Source organism: Crinia signifera, unplaced genomic scaffold (assembly GCF_055691185.1).
Source record: "Crinia signifera unplaced genomic scaffold, ASM5569118v1 HAP2_SCAFFOLD_76, whole genome shotgun sequence".
In the NCBI taxonomy this organism is placed as follows: Eukaryota; Metazoa; Chordata; class Amphibia; order Anura; family Myobatrachidae; genus Crinia; species Crinia signifera.
The window spans coordinates 715450-730078 of NW_028142664.1; the positions used below are offsets into that span (position 1 = coordinate 715450).

The window sequence follows — 14629 nt, forward strand, 5'->3', positions numbered from 1 at the left end:
GGGAGACAGACAGATTACAAGAGGTGCAAGCGAGGGGGTGGTGGTTAGATAGCAGGATGTAAACAGGTGAGGGGTCGGAGAACCAGCTGGTTTATGCAGTGGAAGGGTACGCTTTGATGAATAGGTGAGTTTTCAGTGCCCGTTTGAAGCTTTGCAAGGTCGGGGAGAGTCTAATGGAGCTAGGGAGTGCGTTCCACTGAAGGGGTGCAGCACGGGCAAAGTCCTGTACTCTAGCATGGGAAGCAGTGATCAGGGTGGAGGAGAGACGACAGTCGTCAGCTGACTGTAGAGGGCGGGAGGGTGTATGAATGGAGATGAGGTTAGAGATATATGGAGCAATGGAATTAGAGATGGCCCTGTATGTGAGGTGAACATTTTAGTAAAAATGTGAATAAATGGACCCCAAGGGTTAATACGTGTAACATTAGTAACAAGCAGCAGCTATGTATTGAGTGTTGTATATAGTAGGTGAAGCAATATGTAGAATGTCAAAGTTTTAAAGCCCCCATACACTAGTGCGATTTTGGCCAATTTGATCTGATTCTGATGCAACGGGCCGATGAATTGGATGAAAAGTGGCAAATCACATGCGTTTCACCTCCACATCCAATCCATTGCGCAGTCCCATGTACTGTATATCAGAGCCCTAGAGCAATACATACTTAACTTTTTATCTGGGCCTACTGGGTCCCACCCCCCCGTCCCACCCCCCCTCTCCCTTGTCGCAGGGAGCCGGGCAATGGGGAGAGAGATTACATCCTGCCGCAGCCTCTCCCCCCAGCTCAGCACACACTGCTAAGTGCTGATTGGGGGAGAGAGGAAGCGACAGCCTGTCCTCTCCCGCTGGTTTATTATTTCCATAGGGGCGGGCCCATGCACCCTCATGAAGGTCACGTCCCCTACATTTCACCGGGGCCCGGACAACCTGTCATCTCTCCTCATAGCATGAGATACCTCTCACAAGGGTATGTAGGTGGGGGGGGCCTTAACATTGGAGAAAAATGTAGGTAATTATTCCAACCCTACAGCTGAATAAATAAACAGATAATTGCCCCAACTATACTTATAGACAATTCCACAATGTAAGTTACAGATGCAGCAAGAAGTGAACCAGGAAGATTGCTTCCCCTCCATGCATGATGTTAGAGTACACTAACATGATCAGTACATGCTGGGATTTGTATTACTATTTCCACCAGCTTCGCGCTCCTGGTCTAAAATATTGGTCAAAATCACAGAGATAAGGTAACAACCAACCAATCCACTCTTCAGTCATTCCATAGGCATTGCAAGAAATGATAGAAGCAGATTACTTGCTGCTGTCGGAATAATCTCTCCACTCTATCGCTCCCCAAGATTTGATAAATCTCCACCATTATAAGATTACACCGGTCACACACACACACACACACACTGACAAGTGAGTAATATAAGCACCATACTGTAAACGTTGCTGGCAGTGTGCGATGCATTCTTTAAAGCAGTGAGAGAATCCAGAGGCCAAATGTAATAGGGTAAGAATTTCAGAAAGTGAGAGATTTTGGGAGAGTGTTCCCTTTTTTTTTTAAAGCAGCAATCAATTACATCGCAAAATCAACCTGGTTTTGCAGTGTAATTGATTGCTGCTTTAAAAAAAAAAAAAAAAAGGGGGAAACTCTCCCAAAATCTCTCACTTTCTGAAACTCTCACCCTATTACATTTGGCCCCAAGTGTCATTTTCGCCTGGATTGTGGGAGTCAGGGCTTGCAGACATGATACTTGTTCAAAGGAAAAAAAAAAAACTAAAAACTAAAAAACACAACCACTGTTTTCCTCATTCAGAACCTTATATTAAAATAATGCTCGCGAAAGATGAAACGAGGCACAGGAGGGAACACTGATATGCATGCTCCCCATATATACACTTAAACACAGGTAGAAGCGTGACAATAGTGGGTGCCAAGGGGTACCACTGATATGGGGCCCAGCCCCAGGTTATAAAGTTGCATACCAATCTCCCTGCTAAGCAATTGGGTTCCCCGGCCCAGCCTGAATTCTGTGGCATTACAGTTTCAGTAAAAGGAGTATTTAGTGTATGCTACAGTATAATAAGAAGGGGACACTAATGTTGCATAATCTGAACTGGAGACTAATGTTAAGTTATTAACTGGAGGGCACTGTAAAATGGGCAGATGACACAATGTTGAGGGAATTATGCTTAGGTTACCTAATAAGAATTGAGGCACTTTAATGAGGCACAATATGAAATAGAGGCACTACAGTGTGGCACAGTATTAACAGGTGGCACTAATGTGACATAATATGTACTGTGGGCACTATGAATGAACGTGAATTGTGGATACTGTGTGGCATAATGTGTACTGGCCGACCTACACTGACAATGTAAACTAGAGCACTACTATAGTTCATAAAATAATCTAGGGCACTACTATGGGGTGGAATATTACCCAGGGCACTATTATATTGTAGATAATGAATACCTGGAATAGACTTGCATACATACAGGTTGCAGATATAGGGGGAGGAATTTGGAATACTGTATATTGGAAACTTAAAGTATGGAATTAAATTGGTCACAGTTTAATTTTTCGACCAGTTCTCTATGAATCGCAGAAATAGAAAACGGTACCTGGATCTGCAAGGTAATCATAGTCATATCCTAAATCTCTTGACGCTGCAAAGAACTCTCCATTAGTGTATAGCGGAATAAATGGAACCATGTTGTAGCCACGGTTGTGTCCAATTGGGGCATTGGCTTCCGGATACACGTCAAGTGTTGGCTGATGTCTTCGTAGCCATTGCTCAAATAAGCTGAGGAAGAAAGAAGCATCAGTGCGAAGACCTGTAAATGCCGTTTCCTACATGGAAACCATAGAATTCTCCTATGCCGTTGTATATTAGGTCCGTTCCTGCATGTGGTGTACCTGTAGGACCAGGAGCATGGAACGGATCTGGCTAGTTTCATAAAAGGTAACTCCAGTCAACCCCATTAGCTTACCAGTAGCCTCGCCTATGCTGCTCTCTAATACCTCTATTCTACCCAAATGCCAGGTCTGACCCCATTCACACTGCAGACTGGGTAGATCGACCCCTTTTACATCACCTGGAAAATGTCAAGTAGAAAAGACTCTTGTTGGGGAATGAGAACTATATGGGGGTATTCAATGGCTGGCCCGACAGAAATGACCCTGCCCCGTTCTCGGTCGACTCTTATTTTGCAGGCGGGATTCAATGTCCCGCCTGCTGAGGGCCGAGAAGGGGGCATGACCGCAAGAAGCGGCCGTAAATTGTCGTGTTGCGGCCGGGAGCTTGACAATTCCCGGCAAAACAAGGCCGACTGCTTCTAATGTCGGCCCCGTTTTGCCAAAAAGCCTGTTCAATGCTGTCGGGGAAGACAGTATTGAATAGGCTTCTGCCGCTCTTTCCGACCGAGGAAATGGTGGCGGAGGATTGAATATCCCACTATATCTGGAGCTAGGAGGACTAGACCACTCAAAAAGCTGCTCACCACAGGAGGGCAGCACTGTGTTGTCGGGGCATGTATATCTGACACTAGGCTTACCACAGATACAGCAAACAATGAAATGTCGCTATATTTACAGAATAAGAGGACCTTTGTCCTGCTGATATTGTAGGATATACAGCAATTAGTTTTGGGGTTTTAGGCGCAATATACAGTAACTATAACTTCTGAGCCTCACCCAGATTATGAAAATGACTAAACCATTGGTCTACAGTAGTCCTATTCGTACCTGGAGAGTGGAAATATATACATGCAGTAGGACACAGATCTAACCAGCAGCAGATTAGCAGAGGCACCATGTGCTATAATATACTGCTTCACTGTTTAATGCCTACATAGTGTTCATCCTAGTACCCTGCATTTTTTAAAACCAATGTAGTTCCGCCTTCCTGCATGGGAAGTGTCTGCTGTGGTGTGATACAGACCAGAGTGTGCTAGAATCATCAACTGAAAGAGCGACACCCCGGGCAGGAAAGTGGAATTACAGTGCATGGCTTTTGAAAGGTACAGTGCTTCCCTAGCCACTAAACTCATGTGACTGGTAAGCGGTGGTACTGCACCATCTTTAGGTTCAGCGAGACGTCGATTAGCAGAAAGAACACCAGATAAGCCTCCCATTTGTCAGAGGTCACATGTGCCATGAGCGTTTCTTTTTACGGAACAGGACCCACATCTATGTACTAAACCTTGGAGAGAGATAAAGTGGTTGGAGATCAAGTACCAGCCAATCAGCTCCTACAGTAACTGCCATGTTATGGGCTGTGTTTGAAATACAGGAGCTGGTTGGTTGTTACTTTATCTCCATCCAGGAACCCACTCCAAGGCTTAGCACATACTGTTGGGGCCCTAGTGAGGAGACATCATGAGTACTCATCCAATCAAAAGCCAAGCAGCCCAGGGCCAACTTCCCGACGTCATCAGTGATTAGCACTGAGAGAGGGAAGATGGCCCTGAAGCAGCCCCCTCCCAAGTATAACTTTGGGACCATCTGCAGTTGCGCCAAGTTCAGAACTTGCTAAGGGAACGGTAACAGGCGGTGAGCTGGAAGAGTTCCATGTTGCATAAATGGAGGGAGAGGGGCGTTACCCTGCTGGTATACAAGACACTGGATTGGCAGTTATTCCTGCCTTTTGGAAGACTCACCTGTCAATAAACGCGTGGTGAAGAACAAAAATCGGGTCATTGGCAGAACCCTGGACCGAGGACATAGATCCGTTCATATAGACATGCAGCGAATTATGCATGTTACTTTGGGAGCTGTTCGCCACTCCCGATAGTGGGCTGGCGAAACCTGGATACGACAGAAAGGAGACGATTAAACGGCTAGAAGACCCCAACTAGCACATCTATCTGCAAACACAAGGGGTATCAAGGCTAGAACAATGCTACGTACTTGGGTCTGATTTAAGTTAATAAAATGGGATGCAGTCAAAATCCCGACATTTAAATAACCAACATTTAAAATCCGGACAAGGTCAAAATACCGGCATATAGAATGTACAGGTGAAACTGTCAACACGACTTTGGGTTGACAGGTCGCGAGGTCGACATGGGTTTTTTCACTGTTTTTTGATCCGACGTGCCGACAGGCGGTATTTCATGCCCTACCATCCACTAGGCCCTAGTGACTAGGGCATGGTGGGAGAATAAAATAGCGTGCCGAGTGCAGTGAGGCACCGTGCCCGAAGCATTGCGAGCGAAGTGAGCGATGCGAAGGGCTGCGGTTCACCTCCAACTGTGGTCAAAAAACAGTGAAAAAACCCATGTCGACCTCGCGACCTGTCGACCCAAAGTCATGTTGACAGTTTCACCTGCACATTCTATAGGTCGGTATTTTGACCTTGTCGGGATTTTAAATGTCGGTTATTTGGCCATTTCAACCAGTTGACCCATCCTCCGAACACAAAGGCTATTTGGTGCCATTTGAAATAAGTGAATGAGGCCACATTTTGAGAGGGGACAGACACACACACTCTTATTTGTGTTCTAACAGTGCCTAGTTGTCACCAAATTCTGATTGCTACAGGTAACACTTTCTTCAGAAGATTTGATATCTCTCCCCCCTTTGAGATGTTTCTACCTTCCAACATGTTCCTAAAGCTGAGGTTGGCGGATCGGTCCATAAGACCAGTGTCATAGTTTGCAATCGATAAACATGCTTCCACCTCGGCTGAGGTGGGCAACCTTGGAGTTCTGTTTCGGTCCTGTTGTCCAGGACTCCTCAGCAGGGGACCTTCTGATGTGCCATTGCACAGGATTCTCAGACGATTGTATTCTTCCGGCTGACTGCACACAGTCTAAAGACAAAAACAAAGACACTAATTACAAAAAAGTGTTTTTGACCATGACCAAGTGTTACACAACTAAAATGGCGCATAAAAAGAAAATGTCTACCCGTCCGATTTTTCTTGTATGACATCTGTTTTGGCCCACGTTGATGTTTTGGGGATGTTGATGATTTCTCAAATAAAATATATTTGGTATTAGTGTTCAAACATCTTTGTATATGGATTGTACTCAAAGCAAATATAAAAATGTGGAATGATGGCCGTGCCCCAACTCACGGTAAGAAAGGAGATTTTCAAGCTCATCAAGGTTTCTTTGTGTTGTATGCCGATATCTGCTTCTCACGATCGGGATTTCTTTGGACTGCATGGTGATGTCCGCTTTTGGGATTGGGTTTCACCAATGGGGAAAGTGCTCCCAGTGTAGAGACGTGAAGTGAGAAAATAAATATATATGTGTACAAATCAGGAAAAGGCCGTGATCTCCTTTCTTACCGTGAGTTGTATCCATTGAGTATACAAAAAAAAAAAGTTTGAACACTAATACCAGTTTCCAAATATAATTTTTTTGAGAAATTAACATTCCTAAAACATCAACGTGGCCAAAATAGGTGTCATAAAATAAACATCTGACGAGGAGACCTTTTCCTTTTTGCGCCTTTGAAGAGTATTCACCGACCTTTTACATACAGATAACTTATAGGAGCAAATGACAGTAATTGGAAAATGCACAAAGGTCATTCAGACAAAATCGGTCAGATCTTCAGGGGACTCTAGCGAATGGGGCAGGATACAAGGGATTGCAGTCTGGAAGAATATAACATTGGGGACGGCAGTTTACCCTAGTGCTCCTCTCGTGTCTGTCAACCATAGAGCAACTGCAGTTCTCATGATTTGTAGGTACTCTCTCTTCCTGGCCCAGTGTGTAAGTGGTACATAGGATGCTGCATGTGACAAGATAGATAGATGAACGTGTAGATTTTATTTTTCTATGTGTATTTTAAGGTGACATTGTCTTTGTTGCACTACAAGGATAGTTTATAAAAATGGTATTTCAATAAAGTGGAGCTATAATCAGTTTACAGGCATTATTACACAAGTAGTATAATTGAATATACATAATCCATACCTCCCAACAAGACCCACTGCAGGGACTACATTTTATCCACCTGGACTCTAATTCAGGATTGCCATCACCTGTGTTGAAATTCCATTTATTGGTCAACCCAGGTGACACCAATCATATTAGGAAGTCCATTCTGGGTAGAAAGCATTTTATCCCTCCTGGAATGAGAACTGTTGGGAGGAATGTACTGTACAATATACTCTACCCCCCCCAGCATTTTAAATATTGCACCCCAAAAAAAGAAGAACAGTCGCTGTGAGCGACGCTGGCATTTTTAGCGGGTATTTTGAGGCTCTCACGGCAACGTTAGCACTCAAAGGGATAAGTGCCCCAGCCCCCCACCAAGCCTTAATCCGGCCCTCAGTCCCATATATAAAGGAGCAGGCTACTCCATAAAATGAAGGACTCAGTACACAGCGATGCAGTTTTTTTAGTGCATTTAAAATAGCATTAACAAGCACTAGAGGAAGCCATATCAGAACAGGAACACTATACAGTGTAATGAACATGTATGACAACAGTCCCGGCCCCACTGTACACCCGTAGCACTATAGAGGACCTCATAACAGCCTAGACAGAAACACCCTTGGGCCATGTAGTCATTAGGTCGACAGGCCAAAGGTCAATGATATTTTTTTCATGATTTTTTTTTTAAACCGACTTGTTCAGCCTTTATCATTCCAGTGGGCATGAGAATATCAGAGGGAGAATGTGCCCAAATTATTGAGACCACGGTACACTTATATACGGTGCCCATGTTGACATGGGACAAAAACATGAAATACGCATGTCAACATTTTTCATGTTGACTTTTTGCTTGGGTCAACCTTTTAACCATGTCGATTTAATGCACGTCGACCAATAGCGGTCAACCTTTTGACTGTCGACCTAATGTCCCATACCCAGTTATTCTGTAGCACAGAAGACACAACCGATGTGCATTACCCTGGATGTCGGTAATAGGTATTTTATTGTTGCACATCATCTTAGTAGCAGATTCTTCAGTGTTGCTTAGCGCAAGAGAAATAAAAGCTACCTGCTGTATGTAAGGTCTTCTGTTATGCCAGCGAATGTCGGGCTGCCCGTCCGCTCATCGCACCAATGGGTTCGCCCGCATTGCCTGCGAATGGAAACATCCATTCGCAGGCTAGGGGGAACCATCCGCATCATTGTGCAGGCATATCTACGGGACTCAGGTCACTTAGACATATGTGCACATCCGGTGATGTCAGCTGCGCTGCCCCCCCCAGCGTCACCGGGCGACATAGGCGTGCGCAGGCAATTTCCTTAGGGGGTGCACCATTAGAGGGGCATGTCCATCACCGCCTACTGGGCGTGTCCATAACCATCTACTGGGCATATCCATCACAGCCTACTGGGCTGTGCAAACTAAATAGAAGGTGACTTATATATGTACATGCATTTTAAATGAATCATCCCCCCACGCATACTAGAAACAGGGAATGTGCCCGCCAAATGTGCGGTGCCTTTACACTGTAATGCCCATTAGACATAATGCCATGCACAGTAATGCCCATAACACATAATGCCACACACCATAATGCCCAGATCACACATAATGCTACACATATTAATGGCCATTCTACATAATGCCACACCCTGTATTTTTGTAAAATAGGGACAATAGGGAGAGTGTACGCCAAAAATTTACACCGTAATGCCTATTACACGTCACACACCCATTACATAGTATAACACATGCCGTAATGCCCATTACACATTATGCCGCACACCGTAATGCCCAATACACATTATACCAAACACTGTAATGCCCATTACACATTATGCCACACAGTGATAGTGGCATATGGGTGACACTGGCGCCCGCAGCCTAACACTATGTCCCCTCTAGTGCCTAAATCTAATTCTCCCTCCTCCAACCTAATGCTAACCCACCTTACATACTTAATTTCACAAGACAAACACACACACACAGTAGTACTCCCTCTACTCACTCTTGCCTTAGGAACAGAGGGTAATCTTCCTGATGGGCATGCCCTGGTCTGGAAGGATGTGGAGCTGCCCCTCCTCTCCCTCCATGACAGCAGCAGCAGCAGCAATGAAAGCAGGCCAGTAGGGACTCCCGTGTAGCCCCGCCCCTGACTCCAGTGTAGCCCCACCCACTGACAGTGCCCTCCTCCGCTCCGAGCCCTCCTGCAGGGCTAACAATGCCAAAAGTGCAGAAAGGACCTGCACATCATTATCTCTGCGCTCCCCACAGCGCAGACTCCGCCGCCACTGCTCCCTCTGTGACAGGCTCTGCAAGAGCTGTGTCAGCTGCCATGCAACAGCGGGGACAAGCCGTGCAATTGCACGGCCTATGCCCAGTGCTTAAAGTTGTCCTGGAGAGGTGGTGGAACTCACTTTCCCCTCCGTTGTGTTCTGCACTCCCCTGCAATTTTTACATTTCTGGCCTATCCAACACACACAGAAAAAGAATAATGCGGGCAGCATAATACCTCCGCCAATTCAAATTATGCCCACAGTGCAAAACAACCCGACACCTTACAAGAACGTAACAGTGCGCGCCGAAGGCGGACATAAAAAATGTAGGGCATGGCTTTGTGGGACAGGGGTATAATCCAACACAGTAATGCTCAATACACATTGTACCACACCCCGTAATGCCCATTACACAATATGCAAAGTGCCAGGGGATTACATGCACAGTGCCAGGTTTTTTATGCTCAGGGCCAGGGGTTTACATGCACGGTGCCAGGGGTTTCATGCAAGGTGCCAGGGGTTTACATGCTAAGGGCCAGGGGGTTACGTGCACAGTGCCAGGAGTTACATGCTAAGGGACAAGGGTTACATGCTGAGTGCCCAGTGTTTACTTGCTCAGGGCCAGGGGTTTACATGCACGGTGCCAGCGGTTTACATTCACAGTGCCAGAGGTTTACATGCACAGTGCCAGCGGTTTACATGCACAGTGCCAGGGGGTTACATGCTAAGGGACAAGGGTTACATGCACAGTGCCCGGTGTTTACTTGCTCAGGGCCAGGGGGTTACATGCTAAGGGACAAGGGTTACATGCACAGTGCCCGGTGTTTACTTGCTCAGGGCCAGGGGGCACCATGCTCAGGGTCAGGGGGTAACATGCTCAGGGTCAGCGGGTAACATGCTCAGGATCAGGGGGTAACATGCTCAGGGGGTAACATGCTCAGGGCCAGGGATTACATGCTTTTTGCTAGGGGTTACATGCTCCTCAGAGCAATTGAGGAGACAGGGGGGGGGGGAGAGCTGACAGGGGGTGAGACGATAGGGGGCAAGAGGGCTGGAGGTAATGGGCGAGCTGACAGGATGCAAGATTGGTTAGAGAGGGTGGGGTGACAGGTGGAAGTGGGGAGAAGGCTGGTCCCTTACTATAATCAGCGGTTCTATGATTCCCCGGCCTCCAGTCTCTCCTGCCGCCACTGCTGCTCTCCTGTTCCACGGCCATGGTCTTCTGTGTCCCAGTCTTCTGCTGCGGTCCCCGGCTGCCGCTCTCCAGTTCCCCAGGTGCTGCCGTCCAAGGCTGCTGCTCTCCTCCTGCGCTCCTCAGTTCCCGCGATCCATCCCAGTGCAGCAGCGTCCAATTGAAATGTACGAAGCGCGAACCAATCGGCGCTCTCGAGGTTCTGCAGTCAGTCAGGAGCCGCTGCTGCCTGATTGGCTGGCGAGCTCCTAGCTCCGGACTTTGAATTTGTATTATGGAGTGTGGTGTGCCAAATTTTAAATGTAATGACGCTGCCCGTTTTATGATGCATTGCACCTGATAACTACTGATGGTGCTTTAATGGTAGGTGAGTGGACGGAGGCGGAACCGTTCCACCGGCTCACTTTAACCCCTGCTTGTGCCCCTGTAAAATAGTACAGGGGGATTGCTGATCATTAGGAGGTGCCTGTGCACCCCCGGCACCCCCCGTGCGCACGCCTATGCCGGGCGATTTGCATGGGAACGCCCATGGGAGAAAATCGCCCAGCCCACCGCCTCCCGCAACTTTGGTTGCATGCGGTCGGCAAAAGAAAACAAAAAAAAAAACCACAAATTTCGCTAGTTATACAATGAGCACAACATTAACTATTTCACAACTTCAGCTCTCCTGGGCCACTAACAGGGCATGTTTTCCAGATTTACTAGTTTGTGCACTGATGTAGTCATTACTGGCTGATGTTTTACATTTCACTGGTTATGTACCGAGGAGATCTGTAAAACATGCAATGACAGACTATCCTTTTTTATGAGTCCACATAAGCAATGTCGACCCAATGACCCATACTCCTGAGGACTGCAGTTGAGACACCCTAGTGTAGATTGCATATCACTGACAACATACCTCCCAACATTACCCTCTCCGGGAGGGACACATTGCTCTGTTCCTGGACTCCCCTGGTAAAGTAGGATTGCCATCACCTGTGGTGACACCTTTCTTAATCAATTACCTAGTTCCCCACAGGTGATGGCAATCCTACATTACCAGGGAAGTCCAGGAGCGGAGCTTGTGTTCCTCCCGGAGAGGGTCATGTTGGGCGCTATGCTCACAATCCTGCCTTCTGCATGGTTACAGAAATCAATGACCGTCACTAAAACCAGGAGTTTATTGGCTGAATTAATGACATGCGCTGCCACAGGAATAGCCCCAATACTTTAGCAGGTGCCCAAGGATTAGGCTGCGGCTACAATAACTGAAGTCAACACTTGGGAGGGGGAAGAACGATAAAGTAGCTACTTAATTATACATATTCTATGACAATAATTTGGTTATTAATAGGAAACTACTGTAGTTCTGTAAAAGTACAGAAAAAAAAAATCTACTTTTTACTTGTCTGAAATATTGTACAGTTACAGTAGAGGCCAGGTACTGCTCCATAGCAGCGAGTGAACTACAAGCCCCAGCATACAATACTGTACAGCAGTTGTCCTCAAGGCACACCAACAGTCCAGGTTTTGTGGCTATCCGGGGTTAGGCCCAGGTGACCTCATTTGTACCTCAGTCAGCTCTATTATATCATCTGTGAATAAGCAGGGGTAGTCATAAGGGTATGGGGTCATTGGATCGACCAACGAAGGTCGATATGGCTTAGATCGACACAAGAATTAGGTTGACATGTGTTTCGCTTTTTTGTCCTGAATGTTGACATGGACACCGTCAGTGTACCACTGCGCTCTTCATGCTTCAAGTATGGTGCCCCAATGCGCTCGGCACACTATTCTATTCTCCCGTCACGCCGTAGTGGGTGGTACGGCATGAAATACCGCCTGTCGGCACGCGTCGGCTCAAAAATTAAAAGTGAACAACTCATGTCAACCATTTGGCTGTCGACCTTCTCACTGTCAACCTAATGCTTGTGTCGGCATTCCAACTCTGTTGAGTATTTAATGCGTCGACCTAAGCCATGTCAACCTTCAGTGATGAACCAAAATGACCGTATCCCAGCCATAAAAGCTGGACTGTATGTGCTTTGAGGACCGCAGTTGAGAGCCATTGCTGTACAGAAAAGACTGGCAACCAGTAGCAATATTACTCTTGAGAAACTACAAGTCCCAGCATGCTGCTGCCTCTGAATTATACAGGAAACCTAAACACAATGTAATATGGGCTTATGTGGGGTAAGCGGATAATGGACTTACCTGCCAGGAGGAGAAGAACGATGCTGGGCTGAGGAGGACGTTGCTGGTTGGGTGGGTCCCCCCAAAGAACTCATCGGTACAGACGTCACACTGCTGGGCATCTCTCCAGTCCCAGAAGGGGATGGTGAAGTCCTCATCCCCAGTGACCTTCTGAAGATGTTGTTCCCAAAGGAGCAGGTAGTATCTGTGCCAGGGCAGAAAGGCGGGTGCTTCATGGGCAAAGTCAATGTTTGCCCATACCTGGTCTCCTTCCAGGAAGGCATCCTTGGAGGAGTAGTAATGTATCCATACAAACAGGTCATAGACATTGATGTCCGCAAAGAGGGGGTTGGTACCATTGCTCATCTGCTCATAGGTCCCAGTGGCAATGACATAGTCTGTACTGATGGTGCGCTTGGCCAGGTTGAGGTAGGCGATAAACTTGTCTTTCTCGGCAGTGCTCATCCTAAATATTTCCTTTCTCACCATCAGCTTCCTCACGGTGCAGTTCGGCCCTGTGTAGCCAAACTTGCAGTCCCCACAGTTGAAGCCCATGAAGTTGCCCAGACAACGGCATGTCCGGTTGTAGAAGACAACGGGCCAGTTTTCTCGATCGTCAATCTCAGAAAAAGGAAACTGTGGACCCACAGAGGCGTTGGACAGGACCACATCCTGGCACGCCCCCCTCCCGGAGACCTCTCCACAAGGAGAACCATCTCCAGACCAGGCTGGGCAACACTCCTTGCTCTGGAGGACCTCTGCCGAGCTGCATGCCCTGGGGAACTGCCCATAGGATGAGGGCAGTAATAACAGTAGGGTGCCAACTGCAAGAAGCATTATACGACCAGTCATGATGAGGTCCCTACTTCGACAACTCCTCAGAGCTCCAGCAAACACCAAGGAGAGAGGTTTCACTCCTCTCTCTCCACTTACTCTCACCCACCCCTCATTATTAGCACTGATGGACACAGGAATGTGAGAAGACTTTTTTCTTTTCTTTTTGTATTTTTTTTGTTTTTTGTTTATTTCTGTCTATCAACGAACCGGAAAACTTTTCTGCCAACTTTTAAAAGTGAAATCTTGTCACAACATTCATTATGCTTAAAGGGCTGTTTGTTTTTCTCATTAAAAAGGAAAGGCGAATGTAATCACAGACAAATTAGATCAGGGCTTTAAGAGGAATGGAACTGATGGGTTTAATAAGGCACGGACACCATGTGATCCATCACAGGCTCTCCCATTCATAAAACACAACTGAATTCTACAATACTTAACCCCTTCCCGACATTTGACGTACATTTACGTCATGGTCGGGATGTACTTCCCGACACATGGCATAAATGTACGTCATGCCATTTAACTGCCACCTCGTCTATAGACGCGGTGACAGAGGGACGATGTCTGCTGTCCCTGACAGCAGACATCTTCCCTCATTGCCCAGGGGGGGCAGCGATGCCCCCGGCCATCGGCGATCGCTGTGATTGGCTGTTCAATGTGAACAGCCAATTACAGCGTTTTCTGTGTACGTTCGCCGGTGACACAGGGATCGGTGGTGATTGGTGCTGTAAAGTACAGCACCAATCACCACCGGGTGTAAGGGTGTCACTGGTGGTCACCCCACCTCACCCCAAAGGCTGTGATTGGTCCGTCGGACCGACGGACCAATCACAGCCATTTCACCTCAGATGAAATAACGGAGACAGCCCTGCAGCCGCCATTCCGGTCAGGAACAGCATGCAGAGCGGTCTCCGTGCCCATCTGTGCCCTATACTGACCTGATCAGCGTTGGTGGCATCCGTGCTGCCAGCTCCTGGTGTGACTTCCTTGTGCTGCTGCTGCAGCAGCAGCGTCATTGTGTCAGAGATTGAGTGCTATAATTTTGTATCTGCTGCCCCCTGCTGCCCCCCTTTTGTGCTGATCACTATAAACTAAGTGATCAGCACCTTTTTTGGGGTGCAGGTTTTTTTTTTTATATATACCCTGTCAGGTTGCACCCACAGTTGTGTGCCTGCTGCCCCTCACTGCTAATCAGTGTTGCATCACTGATCAGCAGTTGTTGTTTTTTTGGAGAGTGCTGTGGGGTT

The 14629-nt window shown here is 47.1% G+C and overlaps 1 protein-coding gene across 1 annotated transcript in view; it reads right to left on the reverse strand.

Annotated features, from left to right (window-relative positions):
- Positions 1-13482, reverse strand: part of LOC146056236 (tyrosinase-like) — a 33601-nt gene extending 20119 nt beyond the window's left edge. The window contains exons 1-4 of the mRNA XM_083168366.1: positions 12567-13482; positions 5604-5820; positions 4667-4814; positions 2630-2811 (exon numbers count right to left, since the gene is read on the reverse strand). Of these exons, the coding sequence (XP_083024492.1) occupies positions 2630-2811; positions 4667-4814; positions 5604-5820; positions 12567-13397 (1378 nt within the window). The 5' untranslated portion in view covers positions 13398-13482. The remainder of the gene's footprint in view (positions 1-2629; positions 2812-4666; positions 4815-5603; positions 5821-12566) is intronic.
- Positions 13483-14629: the final 1147 nt, after the last annotated feature.